Source organism: Buteo buteo, chromosome 3, assembly GCF_964188355.1.
Source record: "Buteo buteo chromosome 3, bButBut1.hap1.1, whole genome shotgun sequence".
NCBI classification, from domain to species: domain Eukaryota; kingdom Metazoa; phylum Chordata; class Aves; order Accipitriformes; family Accipitridae; genus Buteo; species Buteo buteo.
Window position 1 is genome coordinate 22,900,743 of NC_134173.1, and position 27,202 is coordinate 22,927,944.

Consider the following 27,202-nt stretch of genomic DNA (forward strand, 5'->3'; position numbering starts at 1 on the left):
GCAAAACGCTTTTGCCATGTAACACTGTTGCAATCTTTGGAGGTGCTGGAGTAAGCAGGACTGTCTTCTGATGGTGTCACCACGGCCTGATTTGGTAACTTCTATAATGCTCTACAAGCCTACTCTGTTTCTTCAGGCTTTTAACAGAGAGGAAGAAATGGCAAATGCACAGGTTCAGCCTATGAAGTGCCTATGTGCTCTTCCAGTTATAGAAACCATACAGAAAGAAACAGTGGCTCACCACACTCATGGTATTGCATATGAAAATTGAATCAGCCTATACTTACAGTATCCTTCCATGCTCATCAAAGACTTGACAACATGTTTTTAAGCATGCTTGAACTAAGTTAAACTAGCTACCTCCAGTGCTTTTGGCACTATTTGAGAGTTGTGCTGTCTCCATTTGTACCACACATGGTAGGACTTACCCTGATTTATACTGGCCAGAGGCCCCCATTTGCCTGTTCAGTCAGAGCAAAAGCTAATACAAGACTAATTTTATCTGCTGTTATAGACATAAAGGAAGGGTTTGGTTCAGACTGATCTCATTCTTTTATCAAAATGCTTTGGTTTTTTTTTCCCTAAAGGTCAAAAGCTATCTTTAAGGATCTTGGAGAAGATGATTTGGGAGTTTACTCTTGTGTTGTTACAGACACTGATGGAGTTTCATCAAGCCACACAATTGATGAGGAAGGTAGACACAGTGTCTGTTAAGCATGCCTGTTTTGCTTTCACACCTGTTTTTCCCTGCTGCTGAGTCTCTCAGGTCCATAAGACATGCACACCTTATATTATTTCTTTTATGTCTTTTGCAGAAATGAAACACCTGCTTGCTCTGAGCCACGAACGCAAATTCCCAAGTAAGTGAATTAAACGTGTCTGTAGGGGAGAGTTTTTTATGCAGTGGGGTATCACAAAGCTCCTGACACCATCAGGTAGGGAAGTCACTATAGTAATTTCAAGTGAAAGTGGTTTTGATTTGAAAAACTAAGATTCCTTTAATTTTTTTCTCTTTCTTTCAGTATATTTGTGTATTACTGATGTTCTTTCCAATTTGTTGCAGGCTGCTGGTCTAGGCCTATAAATATAACAGTTGGAAAATAAGTATCCCATTGGCTTTGTTTCTTCTGCAAAACAGCCTTACTCAGCATACCTAACCTGATTTGAAAACCAGAATTTGAAAAATTCTCTAACTTTACTCCAACTGAAGTTAACATAAGTTAAATTTAAGGTTAACAAAGCAGGCAACTGTAGTTCAACTGTAATGATCTATATATACAGAATTTTCCTGCGGAAATTTATTCCCTCCCTCCCAAGCTGTAACACTTGACAATATGAACATCCTTCCTGCTGCTTGGGATGGCATTTTTGCCAACTCCACAGACCTCCTATACCTTTGTGATATCCTGGTAGTAGCACAACTTGGTTATTTTCATTGGACTGTAACTTGAATAATTGGGAAAAAAAAATGGATTGTATAATGAATCTATTACATGCAATGAGACGAGACCTAAACTTGGTCTCATCTTCTCCCACTACATTCTCTTCTTTTTCATTCCAGGCACTAGAACTCTTGCCTATGTTTTAACATCTGCAGCTTTGTGCATGCACTGCTGGCACCTCTGCCAACTCAGGAGACATCACGCCTCTCAGCCCAGTCAAAACTTGGCTGTGGAAATGGCCTGTCTTTTTGCCCACATCATCTCTCTTTTTCATTTCTTTCTGTGTGTTTTCCATATCAGCTCTACACTTCCCAACATATTGTATTACCTTTTGACAGGTTAATGACAGCCCAAGCATACCCTTGTTTACTCCTGCTCCTCCTAGTTCTTTCCTCCTATCTTCACACTGAAAGTTAGTTATCACAAAACCTTGCTGTTGTCACATGTCCTTGCTTGCCTCGATCCTTCTCTTCTGAGTGCTTTTCCATGCTCTGTGTTCATAACTAATGTCACAAAATAAGCTCCTCAGGACACAGATCATGTATTCTTTTTTGCATTGTATTGGGTAACAGTACACTTCTAGTTGTGCATGAGCTTCCAGGAGGCACAGGCAAAAAGGCAGATCACTGCAGAACGTATCCTTAAGGAGGAAACTGTCTTACTTGCTTTGGCCACTCTAGGACCTGTGGACACTAAAAAAAAATAAAAAAATTACAAATAGGGATTGAGATTGATCTGGCTATGCCTATGAGGTTAGAAAAAATAAAAATGAGCTCCTATGGATCAGCATGAAACCTTAGTCATATCTCCAGATAATCTGTTTGAGGATTTCCCAAATTCTTAAAAAAAAAAATCAGTTGCTAGGCATTTCTGATTTGACATCAGCTCTAGCACGTTGCTTTGTCTGTAATTCTGAACTGCATTTAATTGTAACTTCTGCTTAGAAACATCTGCAGCCAGTAACTCCATGGGAAAATAGTTTGCTTGAATAATGCAGCCTTACAGAACACAACTACATGTGGGCACGATAGTGCATTGGTGCTAGGTAAAAATAAATTGTTCCAACTCTTCAATTTAGCAACTGCCCAAGGACTCCCTGTCAAGTGCTTGCAGTAATTTGTGGTGTTATACAAATAGGATGTAAAACCTTGTAAGCACGATGGCTGGAAAATGCTTAAAGTAGCTGTCAGTTGGTGCCTATGGAAATATTATTTTAAAGTAAGACTTTTGCTTGTGGAGGACTGTAACACAGATTCGTCCAGATCCTTTGGGCTGAGGAGTGAATGGCCTTTTCCCAAGAAAGAATATTTTTGCATCCTTTCAGCCCTTTATTTAAGAGCTTCTGAGATACTTTCCTCTCTTCCATGTTAGTCTAAAGTTATTCATAGGTAATTACATGCAAATCAAGTGGGGGGTTAAAATTGCTGTAGAGCTGACAGTGAAACAAAAGCAGTGCAGCCTGATGTCTATTCACACCCTCTCCCTTTTGCTTCCACTGGCAGCATTTCAGTCACTTTGTTTTGAAAAATTATGCAAGACCTGAGATTCCTTCTGTTTCTTTCAAGCAAAGTGATGTGCTGGGTGAGGAAGCTTCACATGAACCATTTGCACTGCTGGGGCACACTCCTGCGGAGTTGTTCTTTGCCCTGTTCCCTTGTGGTAATGCCGTCCCTCCAGGCTTTCCTTCCTCTGGTTAAGCCTGTGTCTTTTTCATAATTCTCTTTTTTTCCTGTGACTGTTGCCTCACCTCCCAGAAGCCTTATTTTCACCAGAGACAGGTCCTGTGCCACTCAGGCACCACAAGCATACATGTGGGTGTGGGAAGGTGTAGGTGTGAGGAAGGGCTGAGCGTGGGAAAGGAACACATGGGGGGGAGGGGGGGGCTTACCCCCTAACTTTGTTTGGTAGTGGGGTGGGATGGCAGCTCTGCTCCAGAGGGCACCCCAGTCATTTAGGACAGTGCAAACAGAAGGATGAGCGAAATTAGACACCGCGTCAGTCCCAGTCCTCTCCTGCTGTAGCTGGGCCTTTGTATACACGGAGCTAAAGAAACAACCCTGCCCTGGGATTTGTATGGGAGGAGGTGTGTCTTTACACTATCACCAGACTATATCATCAAGCATTTTGCAATGTATTTGTACACTGTCCTCAGCTGTTCCATGTTACACCCTAGCAATGCAGACTTTACACTGCTGTGAAAGTGGAGACTGGGGAGAGTTCACACAGAGCATACGTATTCCCAAGAGTACGATTTTTGTTGAGAATCTGAGCATCCACCAAGACAGCTAAAAATTATGGAAACCAATAAAATGAGCAGTATGCCCCAATACCAGAGTCTAAATGCTCATGTTTAATGTTGCTGATTAAAATATCTTAACAAAAAGTTAAAGTGAAAGCAAGCTGAGGATTTTTACTAACAAGAACAAGGAAAAATGAAAAAGACTAATATTACCAATGTATAGCCCTTTACGTGTTTGGTTTTTTTTCCCTGCTAACACACGGAATTGGTTTATATGTGGGGGATTTCCATTATTCGTAGGTAAACAAAATGTACTGGGGAGATTGAGGGTGTATTGTGATACTTGGTGAATTCTGGAGATGAAGGTTCCTACTCAGCAAAGAATCAGAGTGCTTACAAAAATCTCCCAACCTGCAGCTCAGCAGCTGGCTTTCTGATCTGGCTTCGTGCTTGGAGTTTTTTGTGGTTTTTTTCCACTGAGTCAGTTCACTGTCTTACAGTAATATTGTCAGGCAACTCATTAAACATGGGTCTGCGCCATACAGACTCACATCATGCTGCAGAGATACTTGCAGTTTACCTTTGAAAGAGCCTTGTATTAGAATGGAGCATAACTCAAATCCTGAACAATTCCAGTCTGTACAGACCTAGTGATTGAAGGCTCAACAGATTAAATCTTGTCTGTCATCCCACATATATGTAGGCAGAGAGGCATTCTGTCTCTATGAAGAGCTATCATAAAGTAGTTACCTTGCATACAGTATCCAACTATGAAAGGAAGAAGTGGCTTTCTGATTGTAGAAGAAAATAGTTGTTGGGGCAATGTATATGCTTCATTCTTTTCTTTCTTCTTCATAGCTGTCCCACTTGCCTCTGAGTTGGCAGTGGAAATTTTGGAAAAAGGAGAAGTGAGATTCTGGTTGCAAGCTGAAAAACTGTCTGGCAATGCAAAGGCCAACTTTATATTTAATGATAAAGAGATTTTCAATGGAGAGGTAAGCCTTTTCATTGCTTACATGCGCTTGTATTTTTATGAATACCAATGAGTATTAATGTCTCTGTCTCAAATATACTTCCAACTAGTGTTCCACACTAACGCATTTTCATGAGAAATAACGTATGTAATTGAAAGCATCATTAGAAAGATTTTGTCCATAGTTCTGAACTCCAGATGAATTCTACTGGATGCAGTTTAAAAGTGGAGTTGAATTACTTCTGCCACCTTTGTGAGTACAATGTATTCTGTTAACTAGAGGGGACCATAGGAATTCCTTCAATAAGGCAGTCCCAAGTAAGCAGCTAGGTTGGTCTTCAAGGAGTCACTGCAGTAGCCCAGATTCATCCTATCTATCTCCTTCATCTATGGCCATAGCATACCCTTATGCTTGGTTCTCACCTCTCTCTACTGTTTAGAGGAATTTACAACACTAAGGGAAAATTCGCAAGTGGTCGTTTCCAGAAGCAGAACTTGTTACTCCCAAAGACATGATATGGCATGCTTGTGTTCCACACTGATATCAGGTAGAAGGCAGAGATGGAACATTCTACACAAAACCTTATAAAAATATAATAATCCTCAAAGAAAGCGTTATTCTGAATGGATGCAAATCTAAACCTTTCTAATGAAAAAGAGCACAGTACTCACCATACAACAGGCATGTCACATGCTTTTATAGCATCAGTAAATAGGCTTCACCTTTAACAGATTTCCTATTTATTTGGTTATATGTTTACAGCTGGAGCTAGAGATAGTGGGAATCTGAATAAAGAAAACAGAATTTCACCTAACGATACCATATAACATTTGACAAATATTTTCTGATGCTGATATCTATTATTTTTTGCTTTACTTTCCATTCCTGAAGAAATATAAAATGAAGGTGGACCAGAAGACCGGCCTTGTCGAAATGATTATGGATAAACTTGAGGACAAGGATGAAGGGACTTACACTTTCCAACTGCAGGATGGAAAAGCAACCAATCAATCCAGCCTTGTCCTCATTGGTGATGGTAAGCTAATCTATATTATGCAGTAGGCTGGAAAAATTTTACTGCAGTTACCTCAGTTGTCGTCTTCACTTTCCACTGTTTTCAATACCAATAGATGTTCCAGTGGTTTTTCATGTCACAGTGCTTGCCCGCCTCATATAGGACAAGCCATGTGTGTGAACTGGAATTTTTAAAGTGCTGGGAGGAAGGGGAATTGTTATAGAATTGTAAAACATTGCAGCCTGTCATGGTTTGTTTTTCTACAGGTGGAATGAAAATTTCCCATGTAAAAAAAATTGCCCATTCCACCAGGAACAAGTAGCTGCACCTCTTAGAGCTTGAGCAGCTTGCTGACTCTGCTGCCGCGCATTTGCCTTCCTACTGAGAACAGAAAGTAGCTGTGTGATTGGGGATTACACTTCATCAGACATGACACATTAAACTCTTGATGACTGCAAGCAGCTAGGAAAGCTGGGTTAGCCATAATCAGCTTCTGACACTTCGAAAAGTGCAGTGAAAATCTGACCCTCTGGCAGGATTCTCACTGACCTCCAAGGGACAGAGTTGCACCTAACTGTTACAGTGACATTCAGTACCATAAAAATGGCAAACAATGTTTAACCTTGTATATCTTGCTGGTTTTAATTCCTAGTATTCAAGAAGCTGCAGGATGAAGCAGATTTCCAGAGAAAAGAGTGGCACAGGAAACAAGGTGATAATATGGATATTTATAAGAATCACATATGTGTTAGTTAGTCTGTTAAGAGTTTGTTTATGTTTATATATGTTAATTTGAAAAAGATGGGTTTTGTCCTGTTACATGGTTGCTTACCTTCTGAAAGAGAAATGGGAAAAATAAAAACCACATTAAAATATAACAGTATTCTTGTCAAGAACAACACATTTGTCTTTGGTTTTGTATCATGAATACCATTGATGTGACCTTTAAAAATACATCTGTCATTTTAAACAGGTCCTCATTTTGTGGATAAACTGGGATGGGAAGTTACCGATGACTGTAATGTGATGTTGAAATGTAAGGTAAGGGGCAAGGAAACCATTGAGTGCAATGTTCAAGGCACGTTGACCTACCACTACTTAGATGGAGAGGGTGGGAAGGGACTAAAGACATGTGCTTTGCTTTTGTAGTCCCAATTGCATATTGGATAGTGATAGAGCCTCTGAAGGCTAATCATGCTGGGGCAACTGCTCGTTGCATGCAACAAAATACCTTGGAAAATAACTTAAACTTTTTTCTTCAGGTCTGTCAGCCACCCACCCAGGAAAAGGCACCTGAATACGAATGACAAGTCTTTGTAAAACCTGGGACTTTCTCATTTTTGGCTGGTTTATGTGTGTAGAAATCCCTTGGGCAGGATCCACTGGTTCCCTGGGCTCCTTGAAGCTGTTGGCAGTCCTCTTCTCTCTCTTTTCATCCCTGTTGTTTTCCCTCTTGCATTCCTCATTTTAAAATGGGGGTCTGCAATAACTTACTGCGCTCAAGTTGTAAAGCTTGCTGTTCTTTTGTGAGAGACTTGAACAGGCTAACCCATGTGACACTAAGTTCCCCTGCTCAAATGAAGAGAATAATTACGATGTGGTTTTTCATCCATCTTAGGTGGCTAATATTAAGAAGGAAACGCACATTGTATGGTACAAAGATGACAGGGAGATAATGGTAGATGAAGAACATGACTTCAAAGATGGCGTGTGCACTCTGCTGATATCAGAGGTGAGTGACTGTCCTTGCTAGCCCTCAGCTGAAGTTAGTGTTACGAATTCAGATGAATGCTACAATCTAATCTGATATTTCAGCAAAACAATCAAAAAAGGAAGTGGGTTTTAAAAATGCAAAAACTCACGAGGCGTCTGTGTTTTAGCTAAAGCAAATGTCTATCTATAACTGCTTGTTCAGATTTTCAGGAAATGATGACAGAAGAGATAATAAGCTTGACACTTCCTTTACATGTCAGTTTAACAACAGAATGAGACCACATTTATGTTTCAAATGGCATTTGGAAAGCGCTTGTCACTCAGGCTTTCAGAGGAGCTCGCTCTCAGAGTCACCAGAGAGGTCTGGTCCATACCCAGCCTTGCTGCAGACCTTGGGGGGACACCTGCATTCACCACTTCATCTCTTTGCTCTCAGTTCTTTGGCTGAGGAAGGGAAGAAGAGTCAGGCCCCCTAGGGCCAGGGGCTCCCCCACAGCTCCAGGCCAGGACCCCCAGCCAAGGCCTGTTCCACTGCCCCAGCCAGGATCAGGGCAGCCGGGGGGGCACTGGGGCAGCCCCAGCCCTGGGCATTAGGCACCTCCCTGGGGATGGGGATGGGACATCAGCTGGGTTCAGGAGTAAGATCTAGATTTTTCTACAGTAACTGTTCTGAAAACTGGTTTTACTGTTACAATATTGCAGTTTTCTAAGAAAGATGCTGGCACTTACGAAGTCATACTGAAGGACGACAGAGGAAAGGACTCCAGTGAGCTAAAGCTTAAGGACACAGGTCAGAGTCACTTTCTGCATACTGTCAGCCACACCAGCTGACAGCCTGACTGCTCACCTGCAAGCAGGTTCAGGGTAGTACTGACAACTGCATGTGTCACCTTCCTGTGGCTTTGTTCCTCCTGTATACAAGATCATCTTATTAGAAAAACTGAGATTTTTCCATTCAAATAATGTTTGAATACAGCTCATTGCATCTGGATTCTGTATAAGTTTGGCAGAATACAATGACTAACACTAAGCAAAATGATAACAGGTTTCCTCAGGGGGCCATCAGTAGTGTAAGTCTACCAGTATAGAAAGAAATTATAGAACTAGATAACTTTAAAAGATTTCACATTTTTATTATGTTTTGCCATTCATTTATTTAGGGGACTTTCCGCTCATTGTGATTACCATATTTTTAAAATCTCACTTACATTTCCAAGCAAATGAAGAAAAATCCTATCCAATAGAATGTATATAGATAGGTTAGCATTCCAACTGAACAGTGTAATTTAAAAAAAAAAAAAAAAAAGTTCTGTTCAGCTGCAGTAGTGTTCATCAAGGCTGCAGTTAAATAAAGTCTGGAAATAGTGGAATAACAGACTATATTTCTGCATCACTTAGATTTCTAATATGCTTTACAAGGTAGGTCCGATTTCTTTTTCAAGCCTACTGGGGACAATATTTCAGAGCCAGTACTTGTCCTATTATTGACTGTGTTTCAGCTGCAGACACAGAGTCTTAGTCTCTGGATTTTATTTCCACAGCTTTTGCAGATCTGATGAATGAAGTATGCAGAAGGATTGGTAAGCACTTAATTCTCTTTTCGAATGAATGACCCATTGTGACACTCAGTGAATGGCTGCATGGCTGCATAAAACCATGTGCTCTTCTTTCAGCTTTATCTGCCACAGACCTGAAAATCCAGAGCACAGCTGAGGGTATCAGACTGTACTCCTATGTTACTTATTACGTGGAAGATCTGAGAGTAGGATGGATGCACAAGTAAGTACGCAAAAGCTTTGCAAAAGTCAGTGCAATTTTGTTTTTATAGACTCAGAAAGAACCTGGATATATGAGAGAGACAAGGCCCAGGTTTCTTCTCATCTCTCATGAGTCCTTCTCTCACATGAGTTAGTTTCAGCAAATTACATCCACACGAAACTAGTACTAGAGTCAGGTGTTGGTGGTGCAGGGCCCTCCTGTCGTTGCCCTCATGAGACAGACAGTCCCATGCCATGGGATGCTGTCAGGGCTGTGTTGCTTCAGAGCACTCCCCACCTCCTGGATGGGAGCTGCATCTTTCCCTGAATTAGTTTTAAGGAGTGATGCAAATATAACCTGAGAGACCAACAAGATTTAAAAGAGGCCAGCACCACGGGTTCAGAGATACCTACCTGGAGATCTGCTTGTCTAGAAGCTGCAGTTCACGGGAACTGGGACAAGCGGGCACATCATCTTAACACATGGGTTCATGTTTAGGAGGGAAAGCAAGTTCCAGCGTGTGCCCGCAGCTGTAAAATCCGGACAGCCCCTCCTGTGAGCGCTACGAACCTAAGACAGACAGAAGAACTGAGATTTTTAAAAAGAATTTGAATGCCCAGCTCCCCATAAAATTATTGGGAGTTGCATATCCAAATCCATGAGACAGCTTTGAATTCTCAGCCAGCACAAACAGCATGCACCGGAAAACCCAGAGAAGTAAACAACTTAGATGGCTTCAAATCTATCTATTGCTGTTTCACTTCCTCTGGACATGGTAGTAGTGAGTCTTTAGGATGGAATCTGAATTACTGATATCTCAGTAAAACTCATGAGGCACAGAATACCTGGGATGTGCTGTAGCAGTCTGGCTGTAATTGACACTGATGCTAACCAGCAGCCCTGTCAGAGAAATGAAAGTAGTTTGAGGTTTTCCTGTTTCTTGGCACCCATTTTGACCTGGTATCACCAGGAGTCCTAAGTATTTCAAGACTATAAGTGAATATGAAGTATTCTGGGGTTTTTTCCCCTCTCAAATTTCTCTTTCTTATTTTTCTTTCTTTCTTTTTCTTTCTTTCTTTCTCTTTCTTTTTCTTTCTTTCTTTCTCTTTCTTTCTTTCTCTTTTCTCTATTTAATTTTTTAGAAACTAGTTTTATCTTGAAGCACATCAAATTAATCTAGAAAAAATGTTCTTTGTCCCTCCAGTATATTTGAAGTTATCAGTTTAAAGATAAAAATAAAATGAGTAGCTTATCTGACAAATATCTTTTGCCTTATCCAGGGCAATTAACTGTTTAGCTAGAGAGGTGAGAAATTGATATTTTCTGTGGAAGAAGATATACTTATGTCACAGTATGTTTCATTGTAAACGCCAAAGTATAGCAGAGCACCAGAAAACATTCCAACTGGGCAAACACCATTTGTGACGAAAGCGTGGGGTTTTGTAGGTACAGTCCTGTATAGTTCTGTTTCGCTCAAGCAGAAATAAATCTATGCTAAAAAGAGAACATAAACATTTGAGGATGCATGGATTACACTTCAGAGATCTGGCTTTTAAATTTGTATAAATCTTCTACGGCCCAGGTCATCGACTAAGATGCATAACCTTTCTGCAAGGTTTGAGGAGAGCTAGACCTTGAACAGGGAAAGGCTGTCATACCTATTCTGCCCCGGTGGCCCACAGCTTTAGCAAGAATTTGACTTCAAAAGTTTCAAAATATAGTGGCATACCATAGCACCTTGGAAATCATTTAGTAACTGCAGATGTACTCAGGGACTCAACATGAGCAAATCCCATTTATACTCCAGTAAAAAGAAAGGGTAACATTGTTTTGTATTTTTCAGTGATACCCAGATTAGGTTTACAGACCGAGTGAAGACTGGTGTCACCGGGGAGCAGATCTGGTTGCAGATCAATGAGCCAACTCCACAGGACAAAGGCAAATACACAATGGAACTCTTTGATGGTAAAACAGGACACAAGAAGACAGTGGATCTTTCTGGACAAGGTAGGCCTTTCCCTCTGCTAACGTCACCTGTGTGTGGGCATTACACTGTGGCAGGGTAGGAGCATCTACAGCAGGATGTTGCTACAGTCCTGTTACCCACTGGGTTGTAGGGTCTGTGTGTGTACCCAGCAGCCTGGCAGTGTTTGTGGGGACAGTGCAATTTGTTTTCCCCAACCTGTGCTCTCAGGTCATAAATTAAGAATGGCTTTTTCCTATTCCAAATACCTGCTTACAGTTTGCCTACTGAGATGTCAGCCCAGTTTCTGAGCTATCTTACAAACCCCCTTGTGTTGCTGGCATTGATTGGCAGTTTTAAATACAAGTTGTAGCACTGAATGCCTTTTGTCTCTCTCCCTTCCAAGTAATATTTGGAGAAGGAAGTGAGGGACAAGTTTGTTCTGCTACTTTCCTACTGTATTTCTTTGATGGATATAACAGGGCTTCTTATTCTTCAGAGATGTCAAGACCTTTCATGAACACTATGAAGGACTGTTAGGGGAACAGCTAAGATTATTTGGATTGACTGTTGGAAGCTTTTACTCTGAGAGACCTCTCAGATCCTAGGGAACAGATTAGCTCCTTCCAAACTGCTGAGTTTCCATCCCCAGCTCTTCCCATGCCTAAAGCTTCACTTTGGGTCTGCAAGCTCTGTGTAAGGGCACTAACCTTATAATCATCTCCACGTTGCTCCTACTGTACTCTATCTCCACCTTCTGAGAAAAGAGATTTCTTCTTCCCTTTCAAAGCGGGAGAAGTTGACCTCCCATATGATGGTAGCTTAGCCTGAATTTACAAAGGAGATAAGAGTTTGCTATTTGGTTTGTTCATGGCCATCAGTGTGATGCTTCGGAGCAGACGTAAAAAGCACTTGGAAAAAACAGATCTCTTGTATTCCATAAGCCAGTGGTCTCTGAAGTGGGGTGCATGCAAGGTGACCTGCTGGGGTGTGGGAAGAAAATATGAGAACTTCAGTAGTACATCTACATAATTTGTAAATAAATATACATATATTGGGGGTGCATGCTCAAAAAATTTTAGATAGGGCTGTACAATCAAAAGAATTTGGGAGACCACTGCTGTAAGCTATCATTTAGGTGGTGTATTGTGGGTTTCTTCCTCGGCTTTGTGAAATTATTTCAGCCTATTGCTCTCCTGCTATCTCTTTGTCTTGAAGCCTGACTTTTAGAAGAAAAAAAAAGTGTGTTTATGTGTTCATATGTATATATAATATCTGCCATATACAAGATGGCCTTTATTAGTTGAACCATTCAGCATTTTAGGACTTACACAATATACATGCATGCATCCATTGATATTTCTTTAATAATGTCTACATTTTAAATTTATTTCTACATTTTAAATTTAAATGGGATGATTTATCTCTGAACCTACCTTTAAAATCAACTTTTTTCTTTACAAAGCATTTGATGAAGCCTTTGCTGAGTTCCAGAGATTAAAGTAAGTATTATGCCATCTAAATACAGTAATAGCAGCCATAAAATAATAACAATATTTGTTTGTTTTGTGCTGGAGCTAACTATATCCTATGAAACAAATCCTAGTCCTACAGAAGCCTGTAGGAGTTTTGCATGTGACTTCTTTGCTGTAACTCCTATATAACAGTTAGGAAACAAAGAAAAAGCAGTATTACCAAATGATATGAGAGATTTTCCTTAACAGATTAAAGGCAGTTAAAAAGATAAGCTATTTTTCAATCACTCTAAGTAAACCTCAACTGAAATTGGTCTTTCTTTTTGTTTCTTTCAACTCCAGGCAAGCTGCGATTGCAGAGAAAAGTAAGTGGGCCCTCTTTGACAATGGTTGCAATAAACTGCTTATGAAGGTTTTCTTCCTCTCCAGGAATGTTGTGTGTTGGGACAGGGAGGGCATGTATACATATGTGTGTCTGAGTGTGCTCATTCTAAAACGAGTTTGTCCTTACACCAAGGAGAAGCAAGGAGAGTGACCTTTTAGTGATTTAACATTGGTGCACATTGCAGCTAAACACATTATAGTTATGGGTTATGTTGATTTTTCCTGTCTATGCTCCTGTTCTCATTACCAGTTAGCCTTCTCTAAAAATTAGCTTTATTGCTGAGATCTCTCTGCACAAAAGTCACTTCGTTTTTAAAGATGGAGGAAATCACTTGGCTAGTTATGAACTATCTAAAATGTCAAATGATTCTGCATTACATACAGAAATGGGTAAGAAAGCAATGGTAGCTTTTGCATTGCTTAAAGACAGATCCCTGAATCTCCTCATACTTTTGCCTGTGTGTCAATTCCAACATAGCAACTAAAACAAAAGTATGTATTAATTACTTATGGAATAAGTCATTAGAATTCAACTTGAATTATTAAGCTCAATATTCTCCCTGTTTACAGAAAAATGCATGGAAAAAATGTAACACATCACAAAGTTCTCCCACTGCAGATGACTTTCAGACCTGTATAAAAATGAGGGGGCAGAACTGGCATTTGAAAAGTTATTGGAAAAAAATGTGTAGAAAGATCTGAGCTAACTCCTCCTGGATGTATACTCCAAACAGAGCACGGCTTGGATACATACGGTGATCCCTACATATCCCAGCTGAGACAGCGCAAAGGGATCAGTAACAGCCATGCCCTGGGCATTTCATTTCTAACCCTGGACCCCATTCATAAGGGACTACCATGTTACTTGACATAACACAGTCCTGTTCCTGGTCTCATAAGGTTACCTCTGTGCTCCAGAGCACATCTTTTACAGAATACATTAGAGGGGAACATTCTGTATAGTCATTTCCTTCCTCTGCCAGGCTCCACCAAGATGTATAACGAACAAAACCCATATTCTGGAATAAGTGCACCAAAGCCCGCATGTGGTCAGCTTATTTGTATTTGTGTAAGACTCCTATGGGACTCTGAGCTTAAAATTAGACCAGGTATTGATCTCATTTACACCCCCAATATGTACAAAGTGGTGGAATTTCACTGCTGTCACTGAGACTGAAGTCTGCCTTTGTATCTAGATCAAAACTAATCTCCACCACTTCATTAGGCATCATTCATTTCCTTTTGGAAACACAACATTTTTAGTTTACAACACTAAAAATTTAGAACAACAGATCTCAGAAATTCAGATTTTTTTGGCGCACTCAGAAGTAACACTGAATTGATGGCAAAACCTGCAGGACACAGCACATGTACTTTAATTCCACTCTGTAAGTGACTGACACCAGCTATTAACACATCTTTTGCTGGGATTTCAACATTTTTTAAAGTCCAAATGGTGTGCTAAGAATGCGAATAGTTCTCTGCTAGCCCAGATATCAGAGGCAAGTTGTACATAAATAAGATAAAAGGAAAGAACTAGAGGGGAAACAGAATCTGGGACACAGTTGATTTTGAGACACTAAAGAAAATTATGCTTATTTATTTCCAGATCGTGCACGGGTACTTGGAGGTTTGCCTGATGTTGTCACCATCCAGGAGGGCAAGGTACAGTAAATTAACTGAAGATTTACACAACAGCCCAACAGCTTGAATGCCTTTCAATTATGGGAAAATATTCACCTTTTTTTTAAAGATGCCGTCTTTAAAATCTGCTACATTATTTATTCATCCCCTGCCTTCTGTACATAATTCAACTATCTTGCACAGATGGGTTTATGTATTCAGGGCAGCGTCTTTTCTTAAGCATTAGCTAAAAGTGAGATGACAATGTGAGTTGAGACTAAAACTCCTTATATAACCAGCTCTTTAAAAATTCATGCACAGGTTTCACAGTGTTTTTTTTGTAACAGGGTATCAGGGAAGCTTAATTCCTTTTTTACAAGATAGCTAGTCATTCTATGTCTTTTGCAGTTAACTTCCTTGCAATGTGGCAGGATAGTCACACCTATCAAGGCTGGCTTTTAAATGATGTGAAAGTAGTAAACCATAACAACTCAATTGTCATCCAGACAAAAGGAGAAACTTTTCTCTATTTCATCAGGGTAAATAAGAAGGAATTCAAAAGAAGTCACGGGTGTTACACTGGATTATATTAGCAGAGTTTAGCTGAAAGATTATTGCAAGGCACTCCCAGAGGAACACAGCTACATCGATGCTTCAGCACAGAACAGATGACCCAGAAAGTCAGTTCTCAATCTCACAACCTTTTCCCAGTGCACTGCTTCTACAAGTTGCTGCTTAATAGTACTGAGACCAAGAAGTGCCTGCTCTTCACTTCCTGCTGGTCTGCCGCTAGCCAGTTCCTCTTTACAGTGTATGCGAACATTGAAATAGGGCACATGAATGTCACTGAATACCTTAACATGACAAGTACAGCAAGGCAGCTTCCTGATATTTCTGGCTTTATCTGGCAGTAGGTCAGCTGGGTTAAAAGTATTTGTTTATAAGCTGAGCAGAAGTGTTAAGAATCTAAAATCTTGGTCTGAATTGCTTAACAATGCAAGATATAGCATAGCCAACAGATAGCAGACTGCAGCAGTTCTGTGAAAATTAAGTATGTTGGCATTAAAATATGAAATAACATTTTGTTAAACCTTTCACTAAAGGATTTAGCAGTTTGGGAAATGCTGTACAAGTAAGAAGCGCTCAAATGGGCATTGTAACTGTAGGTAGAAGACACAAAGAAACAAAGAATTTGCAGATTCTCAGCTAATAGTGCTTGTGCTTGGAGACGAGATTCTCATATTGCTTTGGCAGGGGATAAATTTGCGTGGTTATTAACAGTTTTAAGCTTTCTGCCAAAAGAGAGTTGATATGAAGTCGAGTATGAGCTCACTGAAGCAAAATGTGTAGTGTTTATAAAAAGGGAGTTTGTAAAAAATAGGTTGCAAAATCTTACCCAGACGCACATTGTCCTTGACAGTAAGGACATTTGTAATGTTTGAATAAGTGACTGAAAAACTCCCAGAACTCAAGACAAATATCCTTGACCTTATGTTTCTAGATTCAGTAGATGGTCGTTTCAAGAAATGAAGTAGGACAGAGAGTGATCAGGGAAAACTGCTTGTTCGGGTGGTGTTGGCTCATCTGTGTGTTGTTTGCATATATGCTGGAGAGAGGGGAATGCAGTTCTCTGTTGTGTAATTCATGCAAATTGCACAATCATCAAGGATTTTGAAAAACAGTAAATGAGGTAGCAGAGGACTGGCAATTGCAAGCTTTGATTCTGAATACCAGTGCAGCCATAACTACAAAGTTATATGAACAGATTGGTATACCTACATTGAACTTCCAAGCATACGCATATCTCAAACTTAAAAACACTGTGACTGTGATGCTATTTATTAGTTTTTTACATGTGATCTGAAGGATATGTGTGAGAACAAATGAACCAGTGTTTACCCAGTGTTAATCAAACAGTCTTCCAGATGGTCTAAGAGGCTTCCACTGATACACATAAATGCTCTTCAGCAGTGTGATACAATTGGAAAAGGCTAAGTGTCAGTTCATGTTAGGGAGGAATTTGATCTGACAGAGAATACTAGCATAAGTTTTGTGTACAGCTGGCCAAATTAACCTAAGTGGCTGTTTTAATGAAGGCCTGTAAGTGAGTAAGGGGGGTTTATTTTTAAAAGGAGAGGCTTAGGATTCTGACAGATGGGCACTTTCAGACCTAGAAGCAACATGTTACATCTTTCTGCCCACCAACTCCCCATTCTACACTTTTGGCAGGGGTAGGTGCTCTCATAGGCAGGCTGAAAGAAGTGAGCAGGTTCCCCTGATTGAGCTGCTTCAATTCACTCACTGGCATCTTAGCCCAAACCACCCATGAATGTGAGTTTGTGCTAATATGCAAGAGGAACAGCAATACTTGAAATACAATGACCCATTTGCCTCTGCCACATGTACTACCTGACTCATGATAACCTGCAGTGAAAGGCAGAAAAGGTAATGGGGGAGCACAAAGAGTCTGGACTTGCAGCTGTTGGTTGCTCCAAGTGCAGGTGCCTCAATGCCCCAGGTGCGGACTTGTTATGGGAACTTCTGTGTGGAGCTCTGAAATACTGAGATACGGCTCAAAGAGATGGGATTTACTCACCTAGCATTTTTCAGATAGATCAGATTTCCTGATAGATTTCATTCACTAACCACAAGATCTAGACAGGTTTCCAGTCCTTTTCCCCACACCCCTGCCCCAGACAATCATCAGAGCCAGACAACTACTGGAAAAGGGGGATTATCTTGAAGGGAAAGGTGCATCTTCCCCACCAGAGTACAGGACACACTTTTTTTACCAGGATAAGGATTTCAGGTTGAATACAGCATTATAATCAGGGGTTTCAGTGAGTAATAAAGATATACATGAGCAAAGGCAATCTCCTGCCCAAAGAACAGAAAATCTGAAACAGATAGGTGCAGTTGCAGTGGCCAATCACTTCTCCTTGGCTAAGGCTCCATAATTATGGAATTACCTTCCAGAAAACCAAAGACCTCACCATCTACATAGTGAATGATAAGATATATCTCTGCACATTACTAGCTGGAAAATGAATACTAAGAGTTGGGAACATCAAGAGGAGCACTGATGTCAAACAGGAGCTAGTGATGCAAGGTTAAGCAAAACACGGCTATTTTAAGGAATTATTTAGAAGGATAAAAAAGTCATCACTGCTGCTTGAATCTCTTTGAATTAAAGAGTACTGACACCACTTCAAATACCCAAGGTTTGCATGATGCCACTTATAGAGCTGTCTGGACATGGATGTCAGCTCATTAGCATCTTGGAGTGGCAGCTGGGGCCACTTGGTGGTGATCTCTTGCTTGCTAGAGAATCAGAAGACAATAAAGAAATACTGAGCACCTGAAGGGACCCATATGTAATGCCTGGCTGAGGCTGAGGGCATGTTTGTATCGAGAGAGATAGGGTGGGGGGGGTGGTGGGGTGGTGTAAAACCTCTTGTTTTCCCCTTGTTTTTCAAAAAGATGGACTGATATGGCAATCAAAACCACATTCACATTCACACCAGTGGGCTACGAAAGAAGGCAGTCAGCAGCCCCACACAGTCACCAGCTGTAGGTGCTGCAGGAAGTCAGATAGAGGCCATTTCCACTGTGCCATAACTTGCATGGCCATTTCCACCATGCCAGCCTCTCACTTGGAATTTGTCTTTCCTTCGGTACCAAGAATTATGTGTTGTTGATGGAGGAAAGAATCCCCCCTCCCTTTTATTCTCACTTTGGTCCTTAGAGCATGTGGGATTTATTTGGTTTTTATTTTGTTCTCAGAGGTACAAAAATCTTTCATTTTTATAAAGGTATCAATTTTTTCTATCTGCTCCTTTCAATAGCCTTCTGGGTGTCTTTCTTCTGTCCCATCTTCCACCATCACACTACCAGATAAGAAGCAGAGAGGTGAAGGGAAGGCAGCCTGTAAATAGATTTCTTAGAGTAGATTTTTATCATGACAGCCTATAGGGCCAACAATGTGAGTGCTCTTCAGTTGTCTCTACCTTTGATGTACTTTTATCAAGAGCCTTTAAAAAAAATGGAAGAGAAACTTGATTCCAGTCAAGTGGAGGCTTGTCCATTCCTTACATATGACTTAGTCCATTCCTAATGAACCACTGAAGACCATTTTCTCTGCAGTAAAAATTCTTCAATTTCCAATTGAGAAGTTAGATTCCACTTTGAATAATATTTTAAATTCAGACCAATGTACTATTTAATAGTTAGATATAAATAGATTCCTTCCTAAATAAAGGTCCAGAGAAAGGCCTATATACCACTGAAGTTTCATGTGAACGTTTTTCACATTTGAATCTCTATGTGATAGTCACTTTTGCAAACTCATTTGAGAAGATTCCCATGGCACTGTGACCAGAGTAGGGGATCATTTATATGTATTGGTATCTCCCAAACATTAATTTCTCAGCTGACAACAAAAAAAGTAGGCCTGAACATTGTGTGCACAATAGACTTGCCAGCCTACAGAAAGTATCCAACTGCCAGCGATGTCTCCAACAACTGACTCTCTGGCAATGAAGATACTTCCTTCAGTCTGATGGGCCTGAATTCAGCCCTTAAGAACATTACCAACATCAAAGGGAAATACTTATACGAACACCAAAGAAAGGGTAAAGCCTGTATTGGTTTCAGTTAAAAATAGTTTTACAGGAGTGCATAAAACAATTCAAGTCTGTTGGAAGACCTGTCAGGGCATAGTTTAAAAAGATTTTAAATTAAACAAAATATTCTAGGGACACTTTGTTCTTAGTTATTTAAAAAGGCAGGCAACTAGCTTTACTTCTGGGGTAAATATATAGTGAGCTTAAAGTGAACAAATCCATCCGACAATTCCTCAAATTCTCATTTCAGGTCTAACATATAAATGGAGATAATATCTAATTTTATATTAAACAATATGCATGGAGAAAGCTCTATTAATGATTATGAGAGTAGAGAAGAAGGTCCATAAAATATTGAAAGGTTTTAATGGTGGTTTTGAATTAACTGAGTTCCTTCTTTTCCTTTATGATACAGAAGACTGACAAAAATTATTGATTATTGATGATGATATGCATCCATTTACTAAAATCAGGAAGCTAAATAGGGAGTTGGAACATGTGGAGAGTCAGGCATCAAAAAACACAGCAAATATTTACTGACTCTTACTTATAATCCTTTTGTACTTTTTCTATAGGCACTTAATCTTTCTTGCACTGTCTGGGGAGATCCTACACCAGAGGTCTCATGGCTGAAGAATGAAAAACCATTTGTATCAGATGCTAATTGCATCCTGAAATTTGAATCTGGAAGAAACGTCAGCTTTACCATTTCTACTGTGTCCACACTTGACTCTGGGAAATACAGCATTGTGGTGAAGAACAAGTACGGCACAGAGACCAGCGATGTCACTGTAAGTGTGTTCATACCTGAGGAAGAGAGACAGTCTGAGCAAGAGAAAAAGAAAGAAGATAAGAAAACAAAAGTGTGAATTTAAGACTAGAAAACAGAAGTATGGGGAGATTTTGGATGATAGGCTGACATTATCTGTGTGTGTAAATGGCTTTCTGCTTTAGCAGGCAGCCTTGGATTTTTCCATTCACTTCACTTTTGCTTCTAATACACTTAATTGTGCCAGGGAAAACAGGGCCTTTCCTAAATATTATCTTACTGCTAACTTAACAGAACCTAGCTGTAGCATCTTCAGCCAGGCCAAATGCATGCTGGCTGTAAACAGAGGTCCACCATTTGACCCTATGCCATTTGATGCCATTCCTGGAGCATTTCACCCTACAACAAAAATGGAAAGGGTGAAGAATCGTTTCAGTGGAGGCAACTGATGAGGTAGATGGAAAGATGAAAAATGATTGAGGCATTTTTGAGCAGCAGGCTAGATTTGTTCCAACTTTGGTAAAGTAGCATAGATGAAATGTGTTAGAGAATTAAATCACGGAGAAATTAGAGCTGGTTTTTGTCTACATTAAGCCCCCTTTGTATTGCTGTGTTAACTTAGACAGGCCTTAATATGGATGTCATTTACATCCATAAATATTGTCTAATCTGCCCAATTGGGGTAAAAGTACTGTAACATAAATGAAAATTAGGCTTAGGAGGCCAGAATACTAATGTGTGTGTGTGTGTGTCTGCAAAAATGTACAAACTCTCCTCTATATTCACAAATAAACTGAATTCACTTCTTTCCTTCCATCACAAGCTCGTTTCACTGTGTCTTGTTTTACTAGTCACAGTTCTGGTAGTTCTGCACACTATCTTAGTCTCTCACCACTGTAATTACCTGTAGCTTCCCTCTAGATCCCTGTTAATCTTCACTGTTCATGACAAAACCCACAATGACATCTCTTCACACCTTTCTGTCCAGACCTTCACTACTTCACATCTCAACTCAACAAGGTATTCAATGGACCTGCTCATGAATTTTGATTTAAGGGTGATTGATAGGTATTTTGTTAGACAAAGACCTCAGTTAATTTCATCCAAACTTAACACTGGAGGTCAGAAATAACATACTTTGTCAGGATCTTTTAAAGCTACAAAAAGAATCTTCACTGGAACCTAGAAAAAAATGTGGGTTTTTTTCAGATAAAAATGTTTCAGTCAAAAAACATTAGTTCAGATCTTTGAACACACTGACATAGATTAAAAACTACATGTCAGCTATTTTACAATGCCACTGATTATTATTAGCTGAGGAAGAGCAACAGAATGTACATATATGTCCATCCTGCTGGACATATGTATGATATATACAGGGGATACAATATATATCCTATATGATCAGAAGCAGTTAGCAGTCCAATTCCTTATTAGGAGAGCAATGTGCCAGATGAATAATCCTTTTCATTACTAGTCTCACAACAGCACAATTCTTCACACCAAAATCTGAAGAACTAACATATATATTTTCAGTATAAGCATGATCTTGTCATACTTTCTCTTGTCATTTTTAGTTACTGTGACTGCAGAAATAGTGCTGTTTCCCAGGCACTTGTTTTGCTGCAGTATTGGCATTTCTGTGAGGATGCCACTAGTAAGTGCTGTACAGTTAATGCTCACTTAAACCCTTGCCACCTGAGGTTTTACTGTCGGCTAGCATTAAAGGCAAAGTGGAAGCATGAGGGAATTCTTAATGGCTCAGGTAACAACAGATTCAACACAGTTATCAATGGTGAAAGTGGTGATTTTTTCAACTTTTAAATAGCTCTTTATCAGTTTCTACAAAGGGCTAATGATTATGATCTTAAACATTAAGAAACCCAGCCAGATTTAGATCAGATTTATGACCTACCAAAACACTTTAGCATGTGCTTAACTATATGCATGAATAGTACCACTGGTTTCAAGGAACACATTAAATTTATCTGATATAAATCTTTTTTATTCCAGAATAGATTTCACATCACAGGGATTTTTAACATGGAATTATGTAAAACTAATATGTTTTTAGCATTTCATGTAAATACTGTATGTATTCACACAGCCTTATCTTCTAAAATAGTTAAAACTCAAGTATCAGACTTGATGACATTATTGCAATTTTAAGGTTTAAGTGTGTAATTTTGTACATTAATGAATCAATACCTGTTATAAAAAAAGTTCAGACTATTTAGTCACAACAGCTGTGTACCAAAGTAAAACAGCTTAATTTTTAATTTTCAAAATATAATCATACCTGTAATTTGAGATACAGCAAGCTTTCTGAGTTTAAAGAACTCACATCATATTATTTGATAATTTTGCTTAGTATGAGATGAAGCCAATTCAAGGATGATAAGCAGGTCACTCCATCTTGGTCCCAGGACATACACCTTAAAAGCAAGTGTCACACCTCTTCCATCTTCCAGAGTGCAAACAAAAATATGAGTTGCTCTTGGCAATACCTGATAACTGATGTTTACTACTTAGCATATTTTTAATAATGATTGCATTTTGGCAGCAGTTTATTTCTACTACTTTATTTTCAAAAATCTGTCCTCCTGCCTCCCTCCTTTTGGCAGAACTGTGAGGGAATACAAGTGGGCCATCTCCCAGATAACAGGCTGGATTCTACTTCTCCTTGCTTTAGAAGATGTATGTGTCCCCGAAAGTTAGAGTAATAGCTGCTTCTAAATGTATTGCTGCCAGGGACTCAGTTATGGTGGTTCCAAACTGAATTTGTGATGCATCCACATTTCTCGCTTTTGCACTTTTTGTTCTTGCTTTGCTTCAGGTGATTGTGATTTCTGTGTCAGGACAGACTGACACAGTCCAAGGACAGGATCAAAATAATTTAACTGTATCTAAAAAGAAAAAAACAACAGCAAGCAAATGGAAGGAAGAGGAAAAGAAAGGTAAGAGCAGTTTCACCTTTGTGGTCTTCTACTCCAGTGAAAAAATTGTTAAACATTATGCAGTTAATAGTCTGTGCCAACCAATATTTCTCAGGTCCCAAACCATCAAGTTTACAGTATGTATGCTCTTAATCAACAACAAATGCAAAGTATGAATTGCCAGGTTAAACCTCAGTGAAAGAGATTTAAATCAACACATTTAAATCACCTTTCCACTGGTCTGTGAATTCTCACCTTGGCTCACCTGGCTGATGAAATTTTTTAAAGCCTTAATAAACATTTTCAAATTTCTAAATGCAGATGAAAGACCCCCTAAGCATGGATAAACATGCACAGATAGTGTTATTTTCCAAAGTGAGACTCATTTCAGTAGCTACATGCTTGACACTTAACAACAAAAAAGGCCTTGCTAATTAAGGGACCCTAAATGCCAAAGTGTTTTAGAAAACCCTGATCATAGAGCCACTATTTGAGATTAATCAATTATTCTCTCTTAGTTTTATGTCCATATTGAATGGTAAAGTTGGAATTATAAGTGACCATTTTTTTTGTCCAATTTAGAGAAAGGATGGAAAATTAAAAGCTCTCTAGTGATTCAGCATTCTTGTATATTACAGATTTTTACTGTTCTTTTAGACTCTTAATATATATTGCTGCTTGGAGATTGATTTATTCTTCACAATTACAACTCCCGCACGTAGAGCATTTTAGCTCCAAATAAGGCTTAAATTCCAACGTTACCAGAACATCTGTTTTACATATTTTTGCCTAAGTATTTTTTTCTTTGTATTCAGGGTGTATACATGTTATATCATTGCTGACAGAACATTTTATACTCTTATTCCCCTCCCCTTTCTGCTCCTAAGGCAAAACAAATATTTAACTGCATTTCTTTCCTCTCTTGCCTTATTGGTATGGGTAGCCTAGACATTTCTGAGCAGTCCTGTAAATGAGATGACTTATGTAAGAAACAATTATTTGCATCTGTAAATGTTTTGCAGGTTCTACTCCTTAAGCTTTTTAATTAGAGACCATAAAGACTGAGGTTTGCCTTTGGCTCTGTAAAAAGCAGTAGTGTTATTTGTGATACTGAAACTCTTTATATGAGTATGGAAAGAGGAAAAGAATATGATAAGGTCATAACCAAAGTGAAAGCAAAATCTTACTCTACATAACTCTATGTTGCTGAGCATTTCATTACTTCTCCTAAATCAGATTTTGTTAAGCCACACGTAGAAGAAATTATTGCTACAGAAGACACACCTGATCCAAATGTAATCCCCCTTGTGGAAACAGAAAAGGGTACCAAGAGCAACCAGCAAGCAGCAAAGAATGATGGAAAGGCAACAGCAGCAGAAATAGTTCCTCAGCCCACAGAAAGCTTGGATGGGCAGGGAAAGAAACAACTGGGAAAAAAGCCTTGAGTAAAACCTGCTGTTCTTGAATGAAGAATGTGATCTTGTTATGATCTGGATAATAAATTCAAGCTGAGGGTGGTAGACTAGCCATGATACTTTAACACAAAAGTTTATTAGTGGTTTTTTGTAACATTTGAAATACTTCATAACTTTAAATGCATAGTAGATGGGCACTTATGTCTCAGTACCAGATTAGTTGCACTGCAATAATTTCTAAGTATCTTAATAATGATCCATGTACTGACAAAGTGATTTTTAATTACTAAAAATGTCCATGATAAGCAGAGATTATTAGAGCTAATCCTGTCCAGAACTGACATATTTATGACTCTCTAAAAGAATGTTGATATCAGTTATGTGGATCTGTTAATTGATATTTGTAGGCCATCACAGCTTGAGGCAGACCCCGCTTACTTTCTTAAGGAAACCATACATACAGTCCTTTTAATGCCATGTGGGTTGTACTTTTCACCACGACCAGTTTGGCCACAGGGGAAGATGTCCAGAAACAGAGGCATCTCCAATGGATGCAGGGGGGGCATAAGTAGGTTTTCTTTTGATCCAAGTTTCTTTCATGCAAACCTGTTTCATCAGGTGGATCAGGATGACATCTGGTCATTTCTTATCACTGAGACTCACATGATTGCTTTTCAGTTCTCTCCATTAATTCCGTCATGGACATGGTGAGGTACTATGGATATAGCATTAACCCATAAAAAATCAGCTGCCCCACATGCTCATTCCTCTCCACCCTTTTTGCTACAGCAATATTTCTACTTCCAAGACCTGCTAAACCCACTGTCCTCCTTCCCATCAGTGACTCAGCCCAACACTATCTCTTCTTCCCCTCACTAGGATCAGACTGGTTTCTTATAAGAGAGTGTAGTTTCACAGTCCATGTAAGTGAGAAATAAATATAAACCAAGAATCTCTGCTTTAAATCATTACTGCGCTCATTCACAGTCATTACTGTGCTCATTCACATGTTTATGCACTGAGGATATAAGAAAATATGATTCATTTGTGGATGCTTAAGATACCTTGGAAGAAGCAGAGTTCAAGCTGAAAACCAAACCAACAAAAATAAAGGTCAGAATTTACTTTGTTAATATGCAAGCTAACTTCAACTTTTAAGTGACCAGAAATTATTAAATACAAGAAATAAAAAGATATTTTAATTACTAGGAAAATATTTTTATTGATTTCAACTCTTAAAGGGTTCAATCATTGGCTTTTTCCAGATGGGTTATTAATGAAAGATTACTGAACTCTGCTGATATTTCTAGGGTGTTATATCTATGACAAATGTGGAAATACTGAAAACACAAGAAATATCAGTTTCTAATCCATCCTTACGGAATTGTTAGCATAAGAAAACAATCTTAATAGCATGTAAATGTGTAACACCTGAGACACTGATATCTCCGATGGAAAGAAATCCATTTCCTTCCTAGTAGAAGTCCAGCAGGGTTCTATTCAACTCTTTCTAAAACCAACAGAAAGATTCCTGCGGGATGAAATACTAGATAGATTGCTTATATGGAGGCAATTAGAGTAATAACATTTCTATAAACAAGGTAAAGGATTTAAATAATTTGGATGGCCCATTCTGAGTGACAGAAAGATGTAGGATGCAAACCAAAATATTGACTGCTACACAAAAACATGGGGGGAGAAACTGAAAATACAGACTGAACTACAACTAAAATCATCCTACTAGACTTAGGCACTGTTTGATGGGTAGAGCTTCATTTAGTTCTATATGACATCTTGTTCTACATCTACGAATTATGGTTTAAATTAGTAGAAAACCGGAGTAGCCCAACAGCGAATGATGTAAGCGTAGGTCCCATACAGCAATGCAGTAAGAAGCATTTCCATGGTAAGAGGCTTTTAAAATGAGAACCTTAATGCATGTAGATTCTGAGGTAACTTACAGAAAATGATAAATATCTACAGAAGTACAATTACATCACTCTGCCAGAGAGTTACAGAGTCCGGCCTTTCAAAACGCTACAAAGCTGCAGGTTGTTTCACACAACTCATAACCCTCTCTGCCATGGCAGTTATTTCAACCTGCCTTACTTCTCTAAAAATCCATCACCTCCTACAGCTCCTTCAGGCTGGGAGCCTATCTCCCACAAACATCAACGGCAGTGTGTAAGTTATATATAGAACAGATTGTACCACTGAAAGCCTGATGCAATTCCTGCAAAGTGCCACCAGGGTTCTTTTCATTAGTTTTAATAGAAAACAAGCTCAATCTCAGAAGAATGTTCTAAAAACGTCCCAAATCTCAGATTACAAAGCCCATTTTGCTCACTGTGAAGCCAGTGGCAGATCTCTCTTTTGTGTCATTGTAGCAGAATCAGGTCTTAGCTTTTTGCTGAAAGAAAAATCAGTATTTTCCTGATATTTCAATCAAAACCTACTGGAAATACTTTTAAAAATTTAAACTAAAATGCACTAGGGTTTAGGATCTTTTTTGTTAAATTTGGATGGTTCCTCAAAAAGATGGAAATGCAGTCACATCAGTATTGTTCTACTGGAAACTATTTGCTGTCCAGGAGCATAGTGTTGTTATGCATGGTAAATGAAATATACAAATAAACATACCAAAGATTAAAAAAAACCCAAACCTTAATTTTTGTCATTTTGATTATTTAAGCTGTAGTTGTTCACAAATCTATAACAAAATGTTCAAAATTAATATTAAACAGAATTGTTGAGTATATTAAAGTTTATTATGTTACCATGGTTTAATAATTTTTTTCTTCTAATCTAAATGTATAATTTATATTCTATTCTCTGTGATAACTATGAAAAACTGTTGCAGTCTCTGTCCATTAC

At 39.0% G+C, this 27,202-nt stretch overlaps 1 protein-coding gene across 4 annotated transcripts in view; it reads left to right on the top strand.

Annotated features, from left to right (window-relative positions):
• The window catches only part of MYOM1 (myomesin 1), an 81,007-nt gene extending 53,903 nt beyond the window's left edge, over positions 1-27,104 (top strand). For 2 of the 4 annotated variants that reach the window (XM_075023072.1, XM_075023073.1), the window contains 17 exons: positions 588-694; positions 816-860; positions 4,540-4,676; positions 5,547-5,691; positions 6,323-6,382; positions 6,644-6,711; positions 7,289-7,402; positions 8,086-8,173; positions 8,925-8,963; positions 9,057-9,162; positions 10,985-11,148; positions 12,570-12,606; positions 12,922-12,944; positions 14,573-14,628; positions 19,784-19,999; positions 22,814-22,934; positions 24,150-27,104. In XM_075023072.1, the coding sequence (XP_074879173.1) occupies positions 588-694; positions 816-860; positions 4,540-4,676; positions 5,547-5,691; positions 6,323-6,382; positions 6,644-6,711; positions 7,289-7,402; positions 8,086-8,173; positions 8,925-8,963; positions 9,057-9,162; positions 10,985-11,148; positions 12,570-12,606; positions 12,922-12,944; positions 14,573-14,628; positions 19,784-19,999; positions 22,814-22,934; positions 24,150-24,358 (1,735 nt within the window). In that variant the 3' untranslated portion in view covers positions 24,359-27,104. Of the gene's footprint in view, positions 1-587; positions 695-815; positions 861-4,539; positions 4,677-5,546; positions 5,692-6,322; positions 6,383-6,643; positions 6,712-7,288; positions 7,403-8,085; positions 8,174-8,924; positions 8,964-9,056; positions 9,163-10,984; positions 11,149-12,569; positions 12,607-12,921; positions 12,945-14,572; positions 14,629-19,783; positions 20,800-22,813; positions 22,935-24,149 lie in introns of those variants that run through there. The other 2 variants (XM_075023074.1, XM_075023075.1) reach the window with 1 other exon arrangement.
• The last annotated feature ends 98 nt before the right edge of the window (positions 27,105-27,202 follow it).